The 22,812-nt window shown below is 38.1% G+C and overlaps 1 protein-coding gene across 1 annotated transcript in view; it reads left to right on the forward strand.

Annotated features, from left to right (window-relative positions):
• The window catches only part of LOC126419895 (flotillin-2), a 418,685-nt gene extending 401,860 nt beyond the window's left edge, over window positions 1-16,825 (forward strand). Inside the window, exons 6-9 of the mRNA XM_050087158.1 lie at window positions 3,167-3,381; window positions 5,812-5,995; window positions 10,157-10,303; window positions 14,054-16,825. Coding sequence (XP_049943115.1) covers window positions 3,167-3,381; window positions 5,812-5,995; window positions 10,157-10,303; window positions 14,054-14,083 — 576 coding nt within the window. The 3' untranslated portion in view covers window positions 14,084-16,825. The remainder of the gene's footprint in view (window positions 1-3,166; window positions 3,382-5,811; window positions 5,996-10,156; window positions 10,304-14,053) is intronic.
• The last annotated feature ends 5,987 nt before the right edge of the window (window positions 16,826-22,812 follow it).

The raw sequence follows: 22,812 nt of genomic DNA on the forward strand, positions 1-22,812 counted from the left end.
TATGTGAGTGGCTTGAAGACTTCTTTCGTAATAGAACCCAGTTTGTTGTTCTGGATGGTGAATGTTCATCAGAGACACAGGTATTACCAGGAATGCCCCAGGGAAGTGTAAGAGGACTGCTGTTGTTCTCTGTATACATAAATGATTTGGTGGACAGGATGGGCAGCAATCTGCATTGTTTGCTGATGATGCTGTGGTGTACGGTAAGGCGTCAAAGTTTAGTGGCTGTAGGAACATGCAAGATTACTTGACAAAATTTTTAGTTGGCGTGATGAATGGCATTTAGCTCTAAATGTGGAAAAATGTAAGTTAATATGGATGCATAGGAAGAACAAACCTGTAATGTTCGGTTAGAGTGCTACTATGCCCTGCTTGAGGTAGGCAAGTCCTTTTAATTATCTGGGCATAATGTTGCAAAGCAATATGAAAGGGAAAAGCATGAAAGAACTGTGGCAGAGAAGGTGAATGATCAACTTCAGTTCATTTGGAGAATTTTAAGAAAGTGTGGTTCACCTGTAAAGGAGACCGCATATAGGACACTGGTGTGACCTATTCTTGAGTACTACTAAAGTGTTTGAAATCTGTACCAGGTCAGATAAAGGAAGACATCAAAGCAATTCAGATGGGGGTTGCTAGATTTGTTACTGGTAGCTTCAAACAGCACGTAAGTGTTATGGAGATGCTTCTGGAATTCAAATGGAAATCCCTGGAGGGAAGGCGATATTCTTTTCAAGAAACACTATTTAGAAAATTTGGAGAACCGGCATTTGAATGTGACTGCCAAATGATCCTACAGCCACCAACGTACATTGTATGTAACGATCACAAAGGTAAGGTTTGAGAAATTAGGGCTCATACGGAGGCATACAGACAGTCATTTTTCCCTTGCTCTTTTTGTGAGTGGAACAGGAAGGTATCCTTTGCCACTCACCAACAGTGCCTTGTGGAGCATCTATGTAGATGTAGATGTAGATTCATGTGTTTCAGATGGTGCTTACAAGCAACCCCCTTCTCTCTCTAACCCTCACCTCCATCTCTAAGAGTGTTACAGGTGTTGTATATAATCATCCCAGAGACCCTAAAAATTTTGGACTTCACGTATTTACAGCCTTAATCATGAAGGTTTATAATCAATAGCCTTATGTCTGTTTATATCATACATTTTTTGTAACAATGGAAACAAAATGTAGTGTGAGGAGGGCTATGCAAGAGGCGTTCAATGAATTCGAAAGTAAAGTTCTATGTACTGACTTGGCAGAAAATCCTAAGAAATTTTGGTCTTATGTCAAAGCAGTAGGTGGATCAAAACAAAATGTCAAGACACTCTGTGTCCAAAATGGTACTGAAACAGAGGATGACAGACTAAAGGCCGAAATACTAAATGTCTTTTTCCAAAGTTGTTTCACAGAGGAAGACTGCACTGTAGTTCCTTCTCTAGATTCTCGCACAGATGACAAAATGGTAGATATCAAAATAGATGACAGAGGGATAGAGAAACAATTAAAATCACTCAAAAGAGGAAAGGCCTCTGGACCTGATGGGATACCAGTTCGATTTTACACAGAGTAAGCAAAGGAACTTGCCCCCCTTCTTGCAGCGGTGTACCGTAGGTCTCTAGAAGAGCGTAGCGTTCCGAAGGATTGGAAAAGGGCACAGGTCATCCCTGTTTTCAAGAAGGGACATCAAACAGATGTGCAGAACTATAGACCTATATCTCTAACATCGATCAGTTGTAGAATTTTGGAACACGTATTATGTTCAAGTATAATGACTTTTCTGGAGACTAGAAATCTACTCTGTAGGAATCAGCATGGGTTTCGAAAAAGACGGTCATGTGAAACCCAGCTCGTGCTATTCGTCCATGAGACTCTGAGGGCCATAGACACGGGTTCCCAGGTAGATGCCGTGTTTCTTGACTTCCGCAAGGTGTTCGATACAGTTCCCCACAGTCGTTAAATGAACAAAGTAAGAGCATATGAACTATCAGACCAATTGTGTGACTGGATTGAGGAGTTCCTAGATAACAGAACGCAGCATGTCATTCTGAATGGAGAGAAGTCTTCCAAAGTAAGAGTGATTTCAGGTGTGCCGCAGGGGAGTGTCACAGGACCGTTGCTATTCACAATATACATAAATGACCTGGCGGATGACATCAGAAGTTCGCTGAGGCTTTTTGCAGATGATGCTATGGTGTATCGAGAGGTTGTAACAATGGAAAATTGTACTGAAATGCAGGAGGATCTGCAGTGAATTGATGCATGGTGCAGGGAATGGCAATTGAATCTCAATGTAGACAAGTGTAATATGCTGCGAATACATAGAAAGATAGATCCCTTATCATTTAGCTATAAAATAGCAGGTCAGCAACTGGAAGCAGTTAATTCCATAAATTATCTGGGAGTACGCATTAGGAGTGATTTAAAATGGAATGATCGTATAAAGTTGATCGTCGGTAAAGCAGATGCCGACTGAGATTCATTGGAAGAATCCTAAGGAAATGCAATCCGAAAACAAAGGAAGTAGGTTACAGTACGCTTGTTCGCCCACTGCTTGAATACTGCTCAGCAGTGTGAGATCCTTACCAGATAGGGTTGATAGAAGAGATAGAGAAGATCCAACGGAGAGCAGTGCACTTCGTTACAGGATCATTTAGTAATCGCGAAAGCGGTACAGAGATGATAGATAAACTCCAGTGGAAGACTCTGCAGGAGAGACGCTCAGTAGCTCGGTACGGGCTTTTGTTAAAGTTTCGAGAACATACCTTCACCGAAGAGTCAAGCAGTATATTGCTCCCTCCTACGTATATCTCGCGAAGAGACCATGAGGATAAAATCAGAGAGATTAGAGCCCACACAGAGGCATACCGACAATCCTTCTTTCCACGAACAATACGAGACTGGAATAGAAGGGAGAACCGATAGAGGTAGTCAAGGTACCCTCCGACACACACTGTCAGGTGGCTTGCGGAGTATGGATGTAGGTGTAGATGTAGATGTAGATGTAAATTAGCACCAGAAAATGTGCCTCCTACTTAATAAATATTTTATTTATTGCTTGTAAACTAGCAAATGGGGAAAAACTGTGACTTAGGACTTGTGATTGGAGCACATATATTCGTTTTTCACTTCTGACTTATGGAGTAAGTGTAATGGATGGTACTTTGCAGAAAGCAGAGGCACAGCTGGCCTACGAGCTGCAGGCGGCAAAGATCCGCCAGCACATCCGTAATGAGGAGATCCAGATCGAGGTGGTGGAACGGCGCAAACAGATTGAGGTTGAAGCGCAGGAGGTGGAGCGCAAGGAGCGGGAGCTCAATGCCACTGTGCGTCTGCCTGCCGAGGCAGAGAGCTACAAGGTGCAGACCATCGCAGAGGGAAAGAGGTGTGTACCCCTAGCATTGTTGGTCTGTCATTTCTTTCACTTTAAATCTCTGGCCTTTCAAGAGGTTTTCTGCTGTTCTCTGTCTCTTCCTAACTTGTGCAAACCTTTTCATCTGTACATAACTACTATGCCCAACTTCCTTTAACATATGTTTTGCATATTATACTTTCCATTTGCCTCTGCTACTTTTGCCCTTTTTGTGCTCCTTCCTGTACCCAATTAACTATTCATGGATGTCATAGAAGGTGTCCCACTTAACCGTCCCCTGGTCTGGTAAAAGGGATCTTCCATTAATTTCCTTCCTTGATTATCATTTTTATTTCTTTTACATTTCATACGTATTTGCCATGTACTTCTTTTTTTTACATTTTTCAGTAGCACTCCATTTAAATTCCTTCCAGTTTCTTATTCTATAGATTTCCAATGGTCCATGTTCCACTTTCATACAATGCTGTTCTCCAGACATACAGTCTTAGGAATATCTTCCTCATTTCCCAATAAATATCTGATATTTATTCCATATGATCTAATGGTACTCAGTGTGTTGCAGGTGTTGGAAAACATCAGTTAACATTGTTAACATATATTAACATAGGCCTATAGTATCCTAATATATTATATTGCTCAATGTTTTCAATTTAACACAAATAACAAAATTACTGTTCTAAGTATTCATTTACAGAGTAAAAACAGTGACACAACAAATCTGACTCCACAGCTTTGCTAAATTTTATGTTGTCTTCGATGGACTTAATACAAATGGGAAGATTGTTGAACAGTTGGAGGCCCATGTGGAAAGCTCCCTTTTTACACAGTTGAGTGTTTGTACATATAACATGCAGATTTGCATTTTTCCTGGTGTTGTGTTCATGTATTTCATTATTTTTTACGACTCTGGGGTCAGTTGGCACTATGTGGTTTCTGAAAAACTTTAGAGTCTCGAGAATGTAGAGGCAAGGCAGTGTAAGGATTTCCAACTTTCTGAAGATGGGTTTGCAGGAGTCTCTGGGTTTGCTCCCAGTAATAATCCTCATTGCTCTCTTCTGGATGTGCTCAGAGCAGTTGGAGAATTTCCCCAGAATATTACACCATATTTTAGGTGGGCTTGTATGTAAGCGTAGTACGCGCTGGTTAATGTTTTGAGGCTAGCACATGTTTTCAGTACACCCATAGAGTTCTTTATTGAAGAAAGCTCTTTTGGCCTGTGCCATATACTTCTGATTTATTCCTTTCTCTGGCTATCCTGTGTGACTTTACTTCTTAAATCAAATTATTCTGTCACTTCTTTTTTCCCCCAATAGCACCACTTTTCAAATACTTTGTTCCTTATTCTCTGGATTTCTCTTTCACTATTTTGTTCCCAATTTTGATGTTAAGCAAACTGTTAGTCTCCCGTTTGTCAGTTTTGTCTTTGCTTAGCGTCAATATACTAAGAATTGCAAACATCATATTCCACCGTACATCATCAATGACTTTCTCTTGAGTTCACAAACACTAGGAAAGTATCCTGATTTTACTTCAGTCCGGCTTCCATTACTAAGTACAATATCAGACTTGCTTCCTCGGTACCTTTCCCTTCCCAAAAGAAAGCATGTCTTTGTCAAGTACTCCTTCAATTTTTATTTCTATTCTTTTGTGTGTTATTGTTGTCACCAGTGTATGGGTTTGACTTGTCGCTATTTGTCCAATAATACCAGGTGAGTAAAAAGTTATTGTGTGTTACTTTCTAGTCCTCTCTCGTATCTGCTAGCTCAGACTGTTCCAGCTCATATGCCCACCAGCAACCAGCTGGGCACATGTGGACACCGGAGAGCAGGAATAGGGAAACAGTTGATGCACACACAATCAGACAGTTGGTCTGTGGCATGCGTGATTGTACTGGAACAGCTGTGAGCCTATGGGCAGGGGTGGCCAAGTGGCTAAAGCATGCACAGAAGGCATGCAATAGAACGGCCTGACAGGTAGCCTACCCAACCTGCGCCTGGCTGTGAACGAGCTGAGGGATGCCCTGGCATCACACTCGCCATTTGTGCAGTGGTGGAATAGTCTGTGCTCAACTATTGTAAACTATTCTGCTGTTGGCAGCAACACTTCACTTACAGCTGCAACCAAGATCATGCAAGTTTTCTACTTAGTCATCAGATTTGCTTCTATCAAAACACCCATTGCAACCATAGCCATCATTACAACTGTGGGTCCATGTTTCATGCAAATTATCACTCTTTTCACTTGTTACATTTTTTATGGTTACTCATAATTAGTATTACTGTCTCTTCTTGGTGTCATATTCTGTACAACACAGACATTATCCTAATAATAATAACTGTTAGCATGGTTACTATGATCATGGGCATCTCAAAGAGATAATGAGTCTTAACTGTAACATGTTTGGTCTCTGATAAGACTTGCAGAGTTCCTGTCATTTTCCAGGACCCAGACTGTGGAGGTGGCCAAAGCAGAAGGAGAGAAGATAAAACAGATTGGAGCAGCAGAAGCATATGCTATAGAGAGTGTGGGAAAAGCGGAGGCTGAGCGCATGCGTATGAAGGCAGCTGTCTACAAGCAATATGGTGATGCTGCCATCATGTCCCTTGTATTGGATGCCTTACCTAAGGTGAGCTCAAGAGCCACAGACAGGTCCATTCTATCCAGTGTTGTGGTGAATAACTAGCTCTGTAAGAGTTTAAAGGAGAGCTGAGGGTTTCTTATAGAAATGGATGATCTCACAATGACAACATAAAGAAAATAAAAGCTTCCATTGAAAGTTGATCATACACATCAGATGATAATGCAGTTTTATATCATTTGTTTATTGTAGCCAACTGTTTTTGCTTTCCAAACATCAAGTCCTTTAAATGTGTCCCATTACATGAATGATACTGCTCTGGCCATCTAGGCTAGCTATGCTTTGATGCTTGCCCTGTGGATTCCTGAACGTATGTCTGTATGTTGTAGTCTTGAGTTTGAAAACCTTACTGTGCTTTATGAAGGTACAGCTAGTATTTCAAATAAGACTGAAGGTGCTTGCATCATATGCTGATAGAAGAAAAATCAGGTAAAAGATTGCTCCTTTTTAGGAACTAGTGTTCCATGGTAGTAATTCACACATCATTTTCTTGAAGTATTTGATAATATGGTTTAAATGTCCTACAAAAGTTGTTGTAGAATCTAAGATTCTTACGGATTAAACGAGACTAATCACTGAAAAGCAGAAGCATTGTGTTGTCTGTAGGCACACACAAAAGGAAGAAAACTTGCTAGCTTTCAGAGTTGTTCTTTGATGAACTAGAGTAAAATACACACACACACACACACACACCTGTGCCCCTATGTGGTGGTGGCTAGACTAAGGCTATTTTTCAGCAGGTAGACTGATTGTGGTGGGGGCAGTGTCAAGTGGTGTGGGTAGAGGGAGAGGAAGGTGGGAAACGGGGAGAGAAGCTGAGGGTGGGAGGCTGGGGAGTCAGCTGGTCTGCTCACTATGAATGTGGGAGGTAAGGGTGGCAGGTATATGGGCTGGCAGGATTGTAGCAGCTGGTGGGCAGCAGCACACGCTGAAGGTGGTGTGGGATCATGAATTGGGAGATGGTGATACAAAGGAAGAAGGAGAAATTGTTGGGTGGAGAGTGTGGGGCACTGGGGTTCCTGAGATTGAGGCCAGGATGATTATGAAAGCAGAGGATACATTGTATTGATAACTCCCATTTGTGTAGCTCAAAGAAGCTTTGGTGGAGGGAAGGATCCAGATGGCTCAGGTTGTGAAGCAGCCATTGAAATTAAGCATGTTGCACTCAGCTGCATGTTGTGCCACCAAGTAATAAACTTTGTTCTTGACAACAATTTGGCAGTGGCCATTCATCCTGGTGAACAGCTTGCAACCTACATCCTCAATTATTTTCTGGATGTATTCCAATCTCTGTCTTCCTCTGGATTTTTTGGTGGTAGTCATACCAACAGGCTGGAATAGAAGTTGTTGGCTGGGTGGATTGGGCAGGTCTTGCACCTTTGTCTGCCACAGGGATATGATCCACAGTTTGGTGGTAGCCACTCAAGTGAGTAGACAGTTGATTACCTGTCATTCCCACACAGAATTCTGTACAGTAATTGCAGCATAGCTGATATACTGATGATGATGGGGTCCCATACTCTGAGGAGCATAGGGGACGGTGCGGGAGACCCGCACCGCCGTACTAAGCGAGGCCCTAGTGGAGGTGGTTTGCCATTGCCTTCCTCTGACCATAATGGGGGTGAATGATTATGATGCAGATTACACAACAACACTCAGTCATCTCGAGGCAGGAAAAATCCCTGACACTGCCGGGAATCGAACCCGGGACCCCATGTGCGGGAAGCGAGAACGCTACCGCAAAACCACGAGTTGCGGACAGGGTGGGGCAAATAAAATAAAAGTGACCCAGAGAACAGGTTTCCAGGGTACAAAGAAACACAGCAGGAATACAGTACTAACCTGACTGTAGCAGATGTTGAAAGTGACCATTCATCTCTTGGCATTTTTGAGCCCTGGTCAGCAAGCTGCTGTAGGTGGATCAAAGCTGGACTGCTGGAACTACTGCTGTCTCGTCTGAAATGTTATGCTGCAGTTCTTGAGGACTATGAGGTTTGTTGCAATACACCTACGACGTAAGGGTCTCCACACAATGTAATCACACACTGACAGATCAGGTGACCTGGGTGACAATAAATTCACCTCCAATTGTTTCCATTCATCTGGACAACTTTTATTTGCCCCAACATGTATAACATGGCTGCTTTCATATGTCACCCTGTCTTTTATTGTGTAGGAAATGCCTGTAACTGGATAGTGGTAGTGTAGGTGGATGTATGGGATAGATCTTGCACCTGGGATGACCATAAGGGTTGCAGGATTGGGAGTGGGATTGAATAGGGATGGAGAAGGATATTCTGCAGGCTATGTGGGTGGCAAAACACTACTTTCGGGGATGTGGGTAGGATTTTGGGTAGGACATCCCTCATAGTCAGTGAATGTGAGCCAGGTAATAGGTTTTAGGTGTTGACTTAACAGGAAGGATTCCTTCAGATGGCCCACAAATAAGTTGGCATAGAATGGTACCATGCAGGTACCATGGCAGTGCCACATATTTGTTTCTAGATTTGGCCTTCAAAAGCAGAATAATTGTGGGTCATGATGTGTTTGGCTGGGAGAATTAAGGAAGAAGTATTGGGTTTGGTATCAGGAGGACATTGAGAAAGGTAGTGTTCCATGACCGCAGGACCATGGGCACGGGGAATGTTCTTGTACGAGGACATCATGTCCACAGTGCTCAACAAGGTGTTTGGTGATGACAGTACAGAAACTGTGGAGAAGTAGTGAAGTAAGTGAGTGGTGTCATGAATGTAGGATGAAATGTAATGGACAATACTTTGGAAGTGTTGGTCAACAAAGGCAGAGGTTCACTCTGTGGGAGCAACGAGGCTACTAGTAGGGATACCTATGGGGTTGGGGTTTTGGAGTTTGGGCAGTAGGTGAGGAGGAAGATGGATTCAGGTTTTCGGATAGACCTAAGGCCTTGAGGAGCTGCCTGGGGTCAATTTGGACTTCTGGAATGGGATAATGTCTGCAAAGTTTGTATGCAGAAGTATCAGGAAGTTGGCAGAGACTGTCAGCCATGTAGTCACTACGATACATGACCACTATGGTGGAGCTGTTGTCTACGGGAAAGATGATGAAGTATGGATTGTTTTTCAGTTACCGACAGCTGTGCGTTCCACAGGAGTGAAACTGGATTCATGGGAGACGGATTTAGAAAAGGAAGGTAAGACCAGGGTAGAAGCAAGGAATTCCTGAAAAATTGCTGGGGTGCATCTGGTTGGAATAGGGGGGGGATCACAGTTAGGGGAAGGTTGGAACTGTTTTAAGCAGTTATGTAGATAATTGGATAATTTTGGTATATAAGGTTATTTCAGCTTTACTGCCGTCATCAGTGCATGTTGTGACATTGTAGATGGACATACGTCGACTTTGAGTAAACTATTATTGTTGTCTGTAGTTGTTGTCTGTAATATTCTTTCCAGAAATGTTTTAAAACTGTTTGATAATTTGCTGTTGCATATATATATTATCATATGTTTTTCACTATCTGACAGTTGTAGAAATTCAGGGTTGATGGCTTCTGTATTGGGTTTTGATTGACTGTTATCAATGGGTGCCTGCATGCCTGCGTACAAGAATGTGTATTCCTTAGCTAGAGAAAGAGCTAGAGGTCAAAAGCTAATGTGAAAGCTGTTTTCTGTTAAGTGTTTCAGTGCTCCATGCATCGATCTGCTGTAGGTTCATGGTTACCTTTCCCATATTTTGTGTATTGTTCTATCCATGAATTACCATTATTGTTGTAATTTTACAACAAAAGTAATATAAATATGTAGTTCTTAAAAACTGGAAGAATCTCTGCCTTTTCTCAGCTGCAGTAGGTGCACACATCATTTTTGTGTAACAAACATGCTTCCATTGTCAAATGTTGGCCTTAATTGATTACCCTGCTCTTATATTTGGTTCACAATTCTGGTAACTACATGCTAATGGTTTTTTCTGAATTACATCTTGTGTTTATATTTCTGTATTTATCTATTCTTGGGTTGTTATAATACTTCACTGATTATCGAAAGATGCCTTGTACACATCCTTATGAACCAGTGAAACAAGTAATGTACCTAATTACATGGAACATGCTTGATAAGAAGCAGTTCTGATATTATTGTGAGCAGTTTTAAATATAATGCGATTTCATTGTGACAGATTGCGGCAGAGGTGGCAGCTCCACTGGCAAAGACAGAGGAGATTGTGCTGCTCGGTGGTGAGTCAAAGGGAATAGCTGAGGTAACCAGACTGGTTGGGCAGATACCACCTGCAGTGCATGCTGTAACAGGAGTGGACCTCTCAAAGGTGAGTTATGTGACCAAGCAATACTTGTACTGAATATTCAGGATTTATTTGTGTTGTTTTTTTATTCTAAACTTACTTACCAAACTCCTGTAATAGTGAATAACTGGAGCAGGAAACATTTCTGGTGATAAATCCATTTTGGTACCACCACACTGAAGTAGTAAACCATGTGCTTCCTTTCATTCAAAGAAATGTGTTAGTCATCTCATGGTTCTCATATTCCAAATTACCAAGTTCATTCCTCCTGCATACATCATTTCTCGATATTCTAGCAAACTTGTAAATCTTGGAATGTCTGAAGACTGTCTGGACCTGACTGTTGCATAGAGTAGCAGTTTAAAAAATATAAAAACATTACCAGTTATCAAAACAAAACTAAGAGAGTACTTAAAAACAGCATGTATGTACAGCGTTAAGGAATATTTTGAGATCAGTCCAGAAGAGTGCCTTAGACACACTGTCCAGTGAATGCAGCAATGTGGAAGATCCCTGCTGTTTTGGGGTTGCATTATGTGGGGTCAACATACACTGCTGGTGGCCATGGAAGGCACTGTAACAGTTGTATGATACGTGAATGCCATACTCTGACATAGTGCAACCATGTCAGCAACATATTGGTGAGGCATTTGTCTTCATCAATGACAATTTGCATCCCCATCGTGTGCATATTGTGAATGACTTTGTTCTGGATAATGACATCGCTCAGTTAGAGTGGCCAGCATGTTCTCCATACATGAACGCTATTGAACATGCCTGGGATAGATTGAAAAGGGCTGTTTAAGGATGACATGACCCACCAACCACTCCGAGGGATCCATGCCAAAATGCTGTTGAGGAGTGGGACAATCTGGACCGACAGTGCCTTGATGAACTTGGGGATAGTATGCCATGATGACTACAGGCATGCCAAGCTGTATAACAGCACAGTACTCAGCTGTGTTTACACTGTGTAAAGTGTACTAATTACAGAATGCATTGTGTTTATCAGCTACATTTACACTGTGTGACAGCACAGGCTGTATGGTGGAACAGAATGTATATGCAAGAGGATGTGCTATTGGGTATTAGAGGTACCGGTGTGTACAGCAATCTTGACCACCAACTCTGAAGGTCTCACTGTATGATGGAACAACATGCAAGGTGCGGTTTTCATGAGAAGTAAAAAGGGTGGAAATGATGTTTATGTTGATCTCTATTCCAATTTTCTGTACAGGTTCCAGAACTCTCAGAAACGAGGTGATGCAGAATTTTTTTGATGTGTGTGCACTGATGCATCTAGCATCGCTCCAAACAGCAACCAAAGGATGATGCAGTTGATGGCCTATATAATTCTATAGAAAATGTCTATCAGACAATGAGGTGGCCATAGTAGTTGAAAATCTGGACTTATATGTAGAAGTGGGTTTCAGATCCCCCAATCAAGCACCTACACTTAGAAACATTTTCTGAGAGTCCCTAAATCACTTCAGGTGGATTCTTTGATCATTCCTTTGAATAGACTGCACACAATTTTGTGTTATTTGTTCTACTGGGCTAGTTCATTCATTCATTCATTCATTCATTCAATCACTCACTTGCTCCTCGTGTTCTGTAAAATCCCATCAAGAAGGAAAACCTTCACAGATGTGATAAAAGTCATGCCATACATCAACAAAAGACAGGTAAATCATTGAAACTTAATCTTTAAACTTTGTTAACAGTAACTTGTCATAAAATTGCTTAATAAGATTTCTGCTCTTGCTAACTAAATTTAATTTTCAAGTAGTAAATCAGAAGGAAAGCTTCCACGTAGAAAAAATGCTTCTGCCTCCCCAGTTATATTAAGTAGCTACTGTTTATCTTCTAAGCTTATTACGCTCAGTTGATTCCAACATGTTGAGGAAGTCAGTCATTCTGTTTCACTTTTGTTCTTGGTTTACTAAACTTCATGTGGTTTGCTGGTTGCTTTTGTGAGTCCAAAAACCACATTAGTTTCAGTGTTGACAGCATCCTTTGAATGTGTGCATTGTCCTTATTGGAATGTTCTTGAGAGGTGTTCATGCCACAAGAATATTTACAGAACTATGCCCTCACACAAGCACCTGAAAAGCATCCTATACGTTGTAATTTCTAGAATTCATTGGCATTTTCAAAACACTTAGTTTTTGTTCTACTTCATTCTTTTCCACATCTTCATGATTACTCTGCAATTCACATTTGAGTGCTTGGCAGAGGGTTCGTCGAACCACAATCATACTATCTCTCTACCATTCCACTCCCGAACAGCGCGCGGGAAAAACGAACATCTAAACCTTTCTGTTCGAGCTCTGGTTTCTCTTATTTTTTGATGATCATTCCTACCTGTGTAGGTTGGGCTCAACAAAATATTTTTGCATTCGGAAAGAAAGTTGGTGACTGAAATTTCGTAAATAGATCTCACCGCCACAAAAGGCGTCTTTGCTTTAATGACTTCCATCCCAACTCACGTATCATATCTGCCACACTCTCTCCCCTATTACGTGATAATACAAAATGAGCTGCCCTTTTTTGCACCCTTTCGATATCCTCCGTCAGTCCCACCTGGTAAGGATCCCACACCACGCAGCAATGTTCTAACAGAGGACGAAAGAGTGTATGTAAGCTGTCTCTTTAGTGGACTTGTTGCATCTTCTAAGTGTCCTGCCAATGAAACGCAACCTTTGGCTCGCCTTCCTCACAATATTATCTATGTGGTCTTTCCAACTGAAGTTGTTCGTAATTTTAACACCCAGGTACTTAGTTGAATTGACAGCCTTGAGAATTGTACTATTTATCAAGTAATCAAATTCCAATGGATTTCTTTTGGAACTCGTGTGGATCACCTCACACTTTTCGTTATTTAGCGTCAACTGCCACCTGCCACACCATACAGCAATCTTTTCTAAATCGGCCTTTGGCTGTGCATCTGTGGTATGACTTTTGAGGTTGCTTTATTGAGGTTCTAATAATTGTACCACAGTGGCCTATAACGACCTTGCCTAAAATCAAAGTACCTGTTTGCACACCTTATACCGTTATCTGAGGAATATGGACATTTATAAATGTAAAAATATAAATGATTTTACTGAAATGGATATTCTAACTTATTCTATATTTATATAATAGAGGGAAACATTCCACGTGGGAAAAATTATATATAAAAACAAAGATGAGGTCGCTTACCGATCGAAAGCGCTGGCAGGTCGATAGACACACAAACAAACACAAACATACACACAAAATTCAAGCTTTCGCAACAAACTGTTGCCTCATCAGGAAAGAGGGAAGGAGAGGGATATGTGCGTGAGTGCGAGTGTATACCTGTCCTTTTTTCCCCCTAAGGTAAGTCTTTCCGCTCCCGGGATTGGAATGACTCCTTACCCTCTCCCTTAAAACCCACTTCCTTTCGTCTTCCCCTCTCCTTCCCTCTTTCCTGATGAGGCAACAGTTTGTTGCGAAAGCTTGAATTTTGTGTGTATGTTTGTGTTTGTTTGTGTGTCTATCGACCTGCCAGCCCTTTCGTTCGGTAAGTCACCTCATCTTTGTTTTTATATATAATTATTCTATATTTAATCTGAGTTTAAAGTGTTTTGTCATTCACATTATAAAGCTGGCATTTCATAATATCATGTGGTTGCCATTTATAATTGTTAGCTCCTAAACTGTTTTGCAGTGTTCACTAGAATTTTTCATTTTTTTATTTCATAGACATTATTCGCTTTTAATAAACACATGTAATTTTGTGTTTTTCAGGTCCTAAGTAAGGTCCCAGGTGCTAAATAATACAGGGAGCAAACCAGCTGCATAACTACACCGTACAGTGATTCTCATTAAGATAGAATCTCTACTTCTTTTAAATTTCTGAAAACAAGGGATCAAAAAGAAGTAATGGGAAAGTTTATTAGAACTCTAAACATAAGCCTTCTTCCTCAGGTATTTTGTCTGGCGCCTAGATGAATGTAAAATTTATACATCCTAATTGCTTGCTGTATGTACATCCATAATTCAAATTATTCAAAAGTATGTCTACAATTACAAAAGACATTGTGCAAAATATTTTTATTTCAAAATAAATACATGGTTTGTTATAGTAACAGACCAGTCTTTCAACTGCTTATCCAAATCATGAAGCACAAGTTTCTAAATACTAAATGCCAAGCAAAAATTCTTATGAAATCCCCATATTATCTGTTCTTATTCATATCTCTCTTGAAAACTGAATAACACAAGTAAAATCTGACATTTAATCATGATTATCAAATTTTCTAATGCTACATGCAAAATTAGCTTCATTATGCACCCACATGATAGACTGTTATATAGATTCTCGTGGATGAATGCTCATTGTTTTCATTTATTTTGTTATGTTTGTGCCTGAAAGGACTGCTCAAATTTTTAAATTGTACTTCAGCTGCTGTCACTATTGCAGCACATTTCAGAAAGTTAATCACATAATTTGTCTATGCTTATGGGCACATTATGACCGCCCCCTTTCAGTGAGCATAATTCACACAGAGCACTCATCACAGTTTTTTTCCCTACTGCCAGGCTGTTTTGTGTGTAAGATTCCAATTTCAAGGACTTAACAAGTAGCAGATGTTTTGCACAAATAGTGTGCCTTTATCCCTTAAATAATTTAAACTGATATATTTACTTTCTTGTTCACAAAGACTTCATCTGTTCCATTCTGATAACAGTAATATCAGGTACATCAACAAATATTTTTGCCAACTGTCTGGAAATCTGTTGTAATAAATTAGATAATAATACTTTCTTGTGAAATTTTTAGAAAAAAATTGCGCAATATATTTTTACAACTCAAATTTTTTCAAAGAACTTTGTTATTGGTAAATTTCCTCATCAAATTTTTGTAACATGCATAACAGACACTTTGTGCTATTATGAATCTTTCTAAATTCTTGCAGTTTTTTATGTGCAAATTCATTGAAAGTACTTACTGTTTTTTTTTCTGGTGTGACATGTACAGAGGTATATATATATACAACAGCAGTAAATAATGAGACACTATTGCTCTCTGGAAAACTGCTTATTTCATAATGAAATATTAAAAGTTATATCACAAAATTGCAAAAATATGTTTAAAAGACTTAATAAATGGTAATTTTATCATGGCTCACTTAAAAACAGCTGCTGCTTTTTCAGCAGTTAAACTCTCCAACAAAAAGTAAATGCATTTGAGGTGGCTTCATCACACTCTTTATGAACTGTTTACTCATCTCTATCAATGCAAAACACTAATGATTGATTTATACTTTGATTTTAATAGATTTAACAAAAGTCTTGTTTTTATCATCTGTATGGAGAGAAAGATAGGTTGATGTTAAGTCCTTGAAAATTAAGGTTTATCTCCTGGGCATAGTGTGTACAGTTTTTATTGATAGAAGTGCTCTGTTTGAATTATGTTAAGATTTGTAAAGAATTTAGCTAAGAATAGTAGTATGCCTTCCAAGGCTAACAAAATTGTTGTTAACGAGCACTGCCACAAGCTATAGCTTTTTCTGGATTCATATTATTCAGCAGCTACTTTTCTGCTGTTACTGCATGAAGTGATGGATGCATTTATGTACCTTATTCTATAAAACTGGTGAAACAGCTGCAGCACTGCCTACTAAAGTGATGCTTATTTTCCTGTGTGTATTGTACAGTCACAAAACTTCGGTGCCTACAGCTTTTATTTTGATTATCTGAAGACAATGACATGAACCAAGAAAATGTATATAATGGAATTCAACAATAAGTAAAAAAAATGAGAAATATATTGCAGACAAAAACAGTCACTGAAAATGCAGATACTAAAATTATTGCCAATTATGATGTTGGAAATAAGACATTTAGTGTATATTTTTAGTAGGAGGAAAAATGTACATAAAAAGTAGTACTAAAATTTTATATACACATATTTTCAATGTATAGTTAATAACTTAATTTTTTTAATAAACATTTCTCTCAGTATGGAATCAGATAATTGCCAAATACAGTGTACGGTCCTTTTTTTAAAAAATTAGTTGTTCTATACTGCTGATGATATTAAAATACAAAGAAAATGTAACAAATATTTCAGTATAATACTCAGACGCCTTCCTGTACCTTCAAGTAGATACGACTTTAGTCTTGAAGAAACTGTATATTTTATGTTAAAAGTTGGGCTATATGTAATTGTATTTGGAGATGAATGTTATCTGAAGTCAAGAAATAATGTAAGGCTGCAGGATGTAAGATTTGTTTGTATTTCATTGGTCATCTAGATATGTTATAAGCCAAAAGATTGTAGGTATTATTGGTGTTTAGTATTGCAAGCAATAATTTTTATTACACTGACATTAATTTTTCTGTGTATATCTTTATGGACGCTTGAACCTGATTATTTTTGTATAAGCTCACAAACTTTTTCCCACTTCCAGCCCTTGGCTCCTGTATTTTTATTTTCGTGTTTTATTCATTTCCTGTTATCTGTACCAGAAAGCATGAGACATACAATAAAGATACAATGTGCATAATGAAGAACTGTGTTTTTCTCATAATGGATGCGAGGGATTAAAACAAACACACACACACACACACACACACACACACACACACACAAACACACATGCATATATGCAGAGGGTGGTTCTAGATAAAAGAATGTTTAAAGACATTAAGAACTAGTAAAAATGTGCTGTCATCATTAGGTTCAAGAAGAGGAATTAATGGTGCAGTAATTCAAGTGATGATTTATGATCTTAAAATAAGCATTGGTAACTCTTTAAGATAGTGCAACCCATAACTGTAATTTCCTGCTTGAAGAATTGCTAGCACAGTACTAAGTTGGACATAAAATGTTTCAGTTTCCAAGTAATTTCCATGGCCCTCACAACATCGTTGTATGCATAGTGGCCACAGTAGTTTTAGTTGGATCATAGTTTCATTCCATTGTCTCACAAAAGTGTGACTTCACATATCTCTGTTAGAGTGAGCCTCTAGACCTCTCATTTACAGTGCTTTAAATCTGTGTAATGTTCTTTTAAATATTTATCATACTTACCACGTGTGACCAGCACTGATAACAGTTTAGTGATGCTGTATCCTTGAATCAGCATATTGACATATCTGTCTATCAATATTTGTATTTTTCATTATCTTTAAAATGAGAAAAGGGTAAGAAAATTTCGTTGCCTGTAAAATTCAGTAGAAAATATATTGGCAGGAGATAGCCATCTTCTTTAAATACAATACAATACAATACAATACAATTTTCGTTTTCTCTCTTTATTTGTTAGTAGCAGAAGTTTTGTTGTTATGTATTGCATCTAAACACTGGGCTGTAGCAATTAATTTTATTCTTATTTGCATGTGTTATTTTATTCAGTTACTTTAATTGGTGGTTTTCTTTCAGACTTTATAAACATTTAGAGCTTATCATTTTCCACTGGCAGTTGTTAATTTCATTCAAATTCTTTTGCTACTGGACAGTTTTGACATTGACATTATTATAAAGCAATCTGAAACATGCCCTGTTTGTGCAGAGTAAAAATTCAGTAAATGTGAGTGAATGCACCAAAAGATATATAGACAATCAATAACATAACAGACCACAGCAAAGAGTAGCACAAAGCTGCAATGTGATAATATTATTAAGTATGACTGATAATGACTCTGCATGTCTGTATATATGATGTCACATATGCAGAGAACAAATGGGAAGGAATACCTTCATAATGTGTGGAATGATGAACACAGATAGGCAGTGTGGTTGTCAATAAAGTACTGTGATAGTATTTTCCAAATTGCTACTATAAATATGTCATTGCTTATCCATCTCTTTGAAAATATTTACGTTGTTGTCATGGATTGTTTTAGGCTGGTTGATTATGATACTAAAAGTGACCAGCAGCAAATAAATTTAAATTAAATTAGATACTTCTATTTTTTTTATTTTTTATTTTATAAAAAAAGCACTTTTTACTGTCATGTTCACTTGTATTAGATGACTCGCTGCACTGATACTTAAAATTAATTACCCAAGAATAAATAATTATTTTTCCTATTATGTGGCTGCCCAGTTAAGTGTTTTCTTTCTTCATACCTACATTTTATTTACTGAAATAGCAAAACACCATTTTACTTCTTATGTAGCTGTAACAGATAAAAACAGAAATACCATATATGAAGAAGATAACTGTATGATTACGTTAGAGTAACTAGAATTTACATCAGTAGCTTCATCCTTGTTCCTTTTATGCCATCTTCGTTATCAGTAATATACTTCACCAACTGTGTTAGCAACACTGCAGATGAAACTTCTGGAAACACTGCAGATGTTCTTTCTGTCCAAAAGGAGACAGATAAAGAGAACCATAGTTTATTGTATGAACTGTCTATACTTATTATAAAAAGAACAACAAACCTTCCATAGTAATTGTGTTGTAAAAGTAGACACAATTTTCTCATGTTAATTTCATATCCCACTGTGTTAAATGTGAAGCCATTGACTGCAAAAACATCATGCCAAATAATCTAAAATATTCCATCATTATTGCTCCATGACCTGTAAGTAGACACTCTCTTTAATGTCTCATTATAGCATTTTTTCTGTTCAAACTGAGCGTTTGTGTGAGTAATGTGTATATTTCAACAAGTACAGTTCCTAACTTACAATCTTTAAAATTAATTTTGCTGTCTGAGGCAATATAACTGTACTGGAGTTTGGTAATGTATTAAGGAAGTTCATATGCTTAACCATTGAGCTTGACCTTTCAGTCTGTTTGAAGTATATTTTTGTTCTTTACATGTATAGTAACATCAATTACATCTGCTATCTGTCTGATGATGTATTCTTCTGTACTTCTCATGCATGAAACGTTAGACAATAATATGCACACATCCCATCTGACATACCTTATGTCACGTATCATGCCCTTTCCTATTGGTATTTTCACTCTCCTAAATTGACCTTTAGCATCATGTGTGGTATTGTTTTGCCTTCTACATGATGTAAAGATGTATTTCCACTATGTTTGTGAATGATTTCATGCAGGATCTACTCTACATACATACATCTGCTTGAGATTATGAATAGTGAAGTCACCAAGTGGTGTTCTGTATACTGAATGAACATGTTGTTGGAATTAGTGGAAAGTGCAGCTTACATTTTTTTTGCACTGTATTGCTTACCTTTGGCACACCGAGTTGTTGAGAATATGCACAGCAATACTACCATTTCCTCTTTACATACATTTAATTGTGCATAGATTACTGAGTCTATCTATTAACATTCTTTTCCCATTAGCTGAATGATTAAGCTCCCCATGTGTGGGTTTTATCAGCAACAACAATCATCCTTATGACTCTTAATAAGTGTTCAAAATAAACTAAAATTGCAACAATATTTCACAAATGCATTCATATGAAGTTTTGCCACAGTGAATATCCGGAAATGTATTGCACATCACTTTGTGTTCATTGACAAAACTATCTAGGGGCATAGCATATTCGGCAGGGTATGAAACGACATTTTTCTTTCATTCCATGTACCAGATGCTTCCAGTAATGGAGTACCAACAGTAGCTACTGTTTACAAACATAGTGATTACACTTTTTAACTATCCACTGTGTTGTGAGCTATTTGAATTCTGATGTTAAGAACAACAGATTAACTTAACTTCCATTCATCATAATAAGAAAATGGCATTTATTATTTGTAGAAGTGCATATCACCAGTTTGATATCCTTGAATTTGCCTCCATGCTTTAATATTACAGTCCTGTTTAGCTATCAAATGCTTGCATTCAACATTCCATCATGGAACCTAGTTGAGTAAAACATGTAAACAGGTACAATGTAGAAGTCTTTCTCTTGTATCAGTCATAAAATAATTAAGAAGCTCTGTTTCAACATTGAGAATTCTGTCATGTTTATTTCATGTTAACATGATTAATATGCACATGAGAAAAGTCCCACAGATTCGCACCATGTATCATACACAAGGAGTTAAACATAATGATGACCAAACTTCAAATTTCCTCTCTCCTTTGATACTTTTTATTCATTTTTAGAAATCTTAATTACAATAGCAATTGAATGTTCCAAACATTTCAAAAGATAAGTTTGTTACTAAACATTTGTGAAATCATGCCCTTCATAACTTGAGAAACTGTCAATTCTTCATTTCCATGTATGCTCTTCAAGAAGCACTAGAAAGTTCTTTTTTTTAGTGTACATTGTATCTTTATAACTTGACAGGTCTGTTTCAGTCACTTATTTTCCTTTTGTAGCAGAAAGTAACAGTTTTTTCATGCAAGTCAGTTTTTTAGGTTTTTGTTGATTTTGCAGCTTTGTTCCTTATAATGCGAATATTTGCTAGAAATCAATATCTAAGAGGGTAAGTTCATTTTCTTAACAATCTAGCTCTGCTTTCAAATGAGCACAGTTTTATTTTGATTTATCAGGCTCATAATCTCCTGATTCCTAATATTTCAAGCAAAATTCTGTATGAGTGATTTTGAGGTCTTTTGGAGTCTTTCTAAAGGAACAATGTCAAGGATGTGTGATGCTTATAATCGAAATATATCCTGAGAGCCCAAGGAGAAGAATATGAGTAAGTGATAAAAATTAGTCAACAGCCAATGATGAATGTTATTCTTGAGCAATAGGCAGCATGTGAAGTGATTATAAATTACTATCAATAATCATTATAATAATATGCAAGACAATGGTCTGAAAGCAAAATTTTTTACTCTAGAGACATAAATTGAACTTTAATAACATTCAGTAGTAAGTGCAAATCTGCACAGCTGACAAACAACATTTGTCATATCAAAAAATTCATTCTGTAGTGAGTGTTAGCACTATTAAAATCTTTGAAATAGATTTATCTCTTTTTAAAGGATTTTCATCACTGATCCACACTACACATACTAGTCCATTTCACAGCTCCTTCACCTACTGTGTTGAACTATCTCTGCAGAAAGTATCTAAATGTGGTGTAAAACATTAAGAAATAAAATTTTTTCTCAAGTGTGACCAAGAAGCATATTAATGTTTTTAACAATGAACCACTGGTCTTAGTGAGCTGAACCAAACAATTTAGTTTTAACTTTTCGTTTTGTTCTGTGAACATTATTCTGCATGTTGTTTTGATGTCTGAAACAGTATCAAGATAAAAGTTTGAAAGGTGACTCAAAAGTGGCTTATTTCATGTTTCTAAATGGCTTATGATAGCAATATTATGTTACAACATGCAGCAAAAGCTTTATATATCAGCAAAACATTTCATGATAACTCTTGTTTGAATAGTAATAGCAGTCTTATCAAACAATGGAAAATCTAAGATGGAATAATGACAATATTTTGAAAAGGAAAGATTATTTAATTGGAAAGGAAAGATTGCTACTCGCCATATAGCAGAGATGTTGAATTGCAGACAGGCACAACAAAAAGGCTACTAAACATGTAAGCTTTTGGCTAGAAGGCCGTCTTCTGAAACAGGCAAGATACACACACACATTCATGCAAATGCAGCTCTCTCTCTATCTCTCTCTCTCTCTCTCACACACACACACACACACACACACACACACACACACACACACACACACACACACACACACACACACCCACCCACCACACACACACACACACACACACACACACACACACACACACACACACAAAATGACAGTGGTCATGTGTGTGTGAATTGCGTTTGTGTGTGTTAACCTACATCAGAAGAAGGACAGACTTCAGAAGAAGGCCTTCTGGCCCAAAGCTTGTGTGTTTAGCAGTCTTTTGGTTGTGCCTGCCTGCAATTCAGCATCTGCAGTATATGGTGAGTAGCAATCTTTCTTTTTCATAATTGTTGCCTTCTAACTACATACTGATCTCTTATTTTGTGAGTGCACATCCACAGCCATCATGCAAGCATTTATTATTCTTGAAAATGAATAGCCTGTCCAGAATCCCAGTGGAGCTCTGTTAGTGCCAAAGTCTTGTGCCACCCCAACCAAACATAGCACTCATACTGTGCTGTGTGGGTGGCAATAGACCTTCCAGATTCCCCAATGTAGCCAGCACCACACTTACAACATATCTCTCATACACCTGCAGCATTGAAGAATATTATTGCATAAATCATGGACACTGCCAAATTGTGGATCTTGAAGCCACTCTAGAAAACTTGTTTTAAGTCTCCTCTGTGAAATACCTTACCTACTCAGTCAGTGATGCCCTTAACTGCAGCCAAGTGTACCATAGAGAGCTTTTCTTTTATTGTATTCTCTTTATAGGGCTTCTTGCTGAACTTCATAGCTCAGCCCAAAACCCTCTCACTGATTCATAGCAGGCTACCAATTACGATCAATTTATGTAATCCACACATAGTCTGCCACATATAACACCACTCTTTCCAAACACTGATCAGTGGTGTTTTATTGCCAATAAAATCTAAGAAATATTATGTTAATGGTCTTGTAATTAAATTGTAAATGAAATGTACTGACACATGCTTCTCCCCA

The sequence above is a fragment of the Schistocerca serialis genome, chromosome 9, assembly GCF_023864345.2.
Source record: "Schistocerca serialis cubense isolate TAMUIC-IGC-003099 chromosome 9, iqSchSeri2.2, whole genome shotgun sequence".
Classification (NCBI taxonomy): domain Eukaryota; kingdom Metazoa; phylum Arthropoda; class Insecta; order Orthoptera; family Acrididae; genus Schistocerca; species Schistocerca serialis.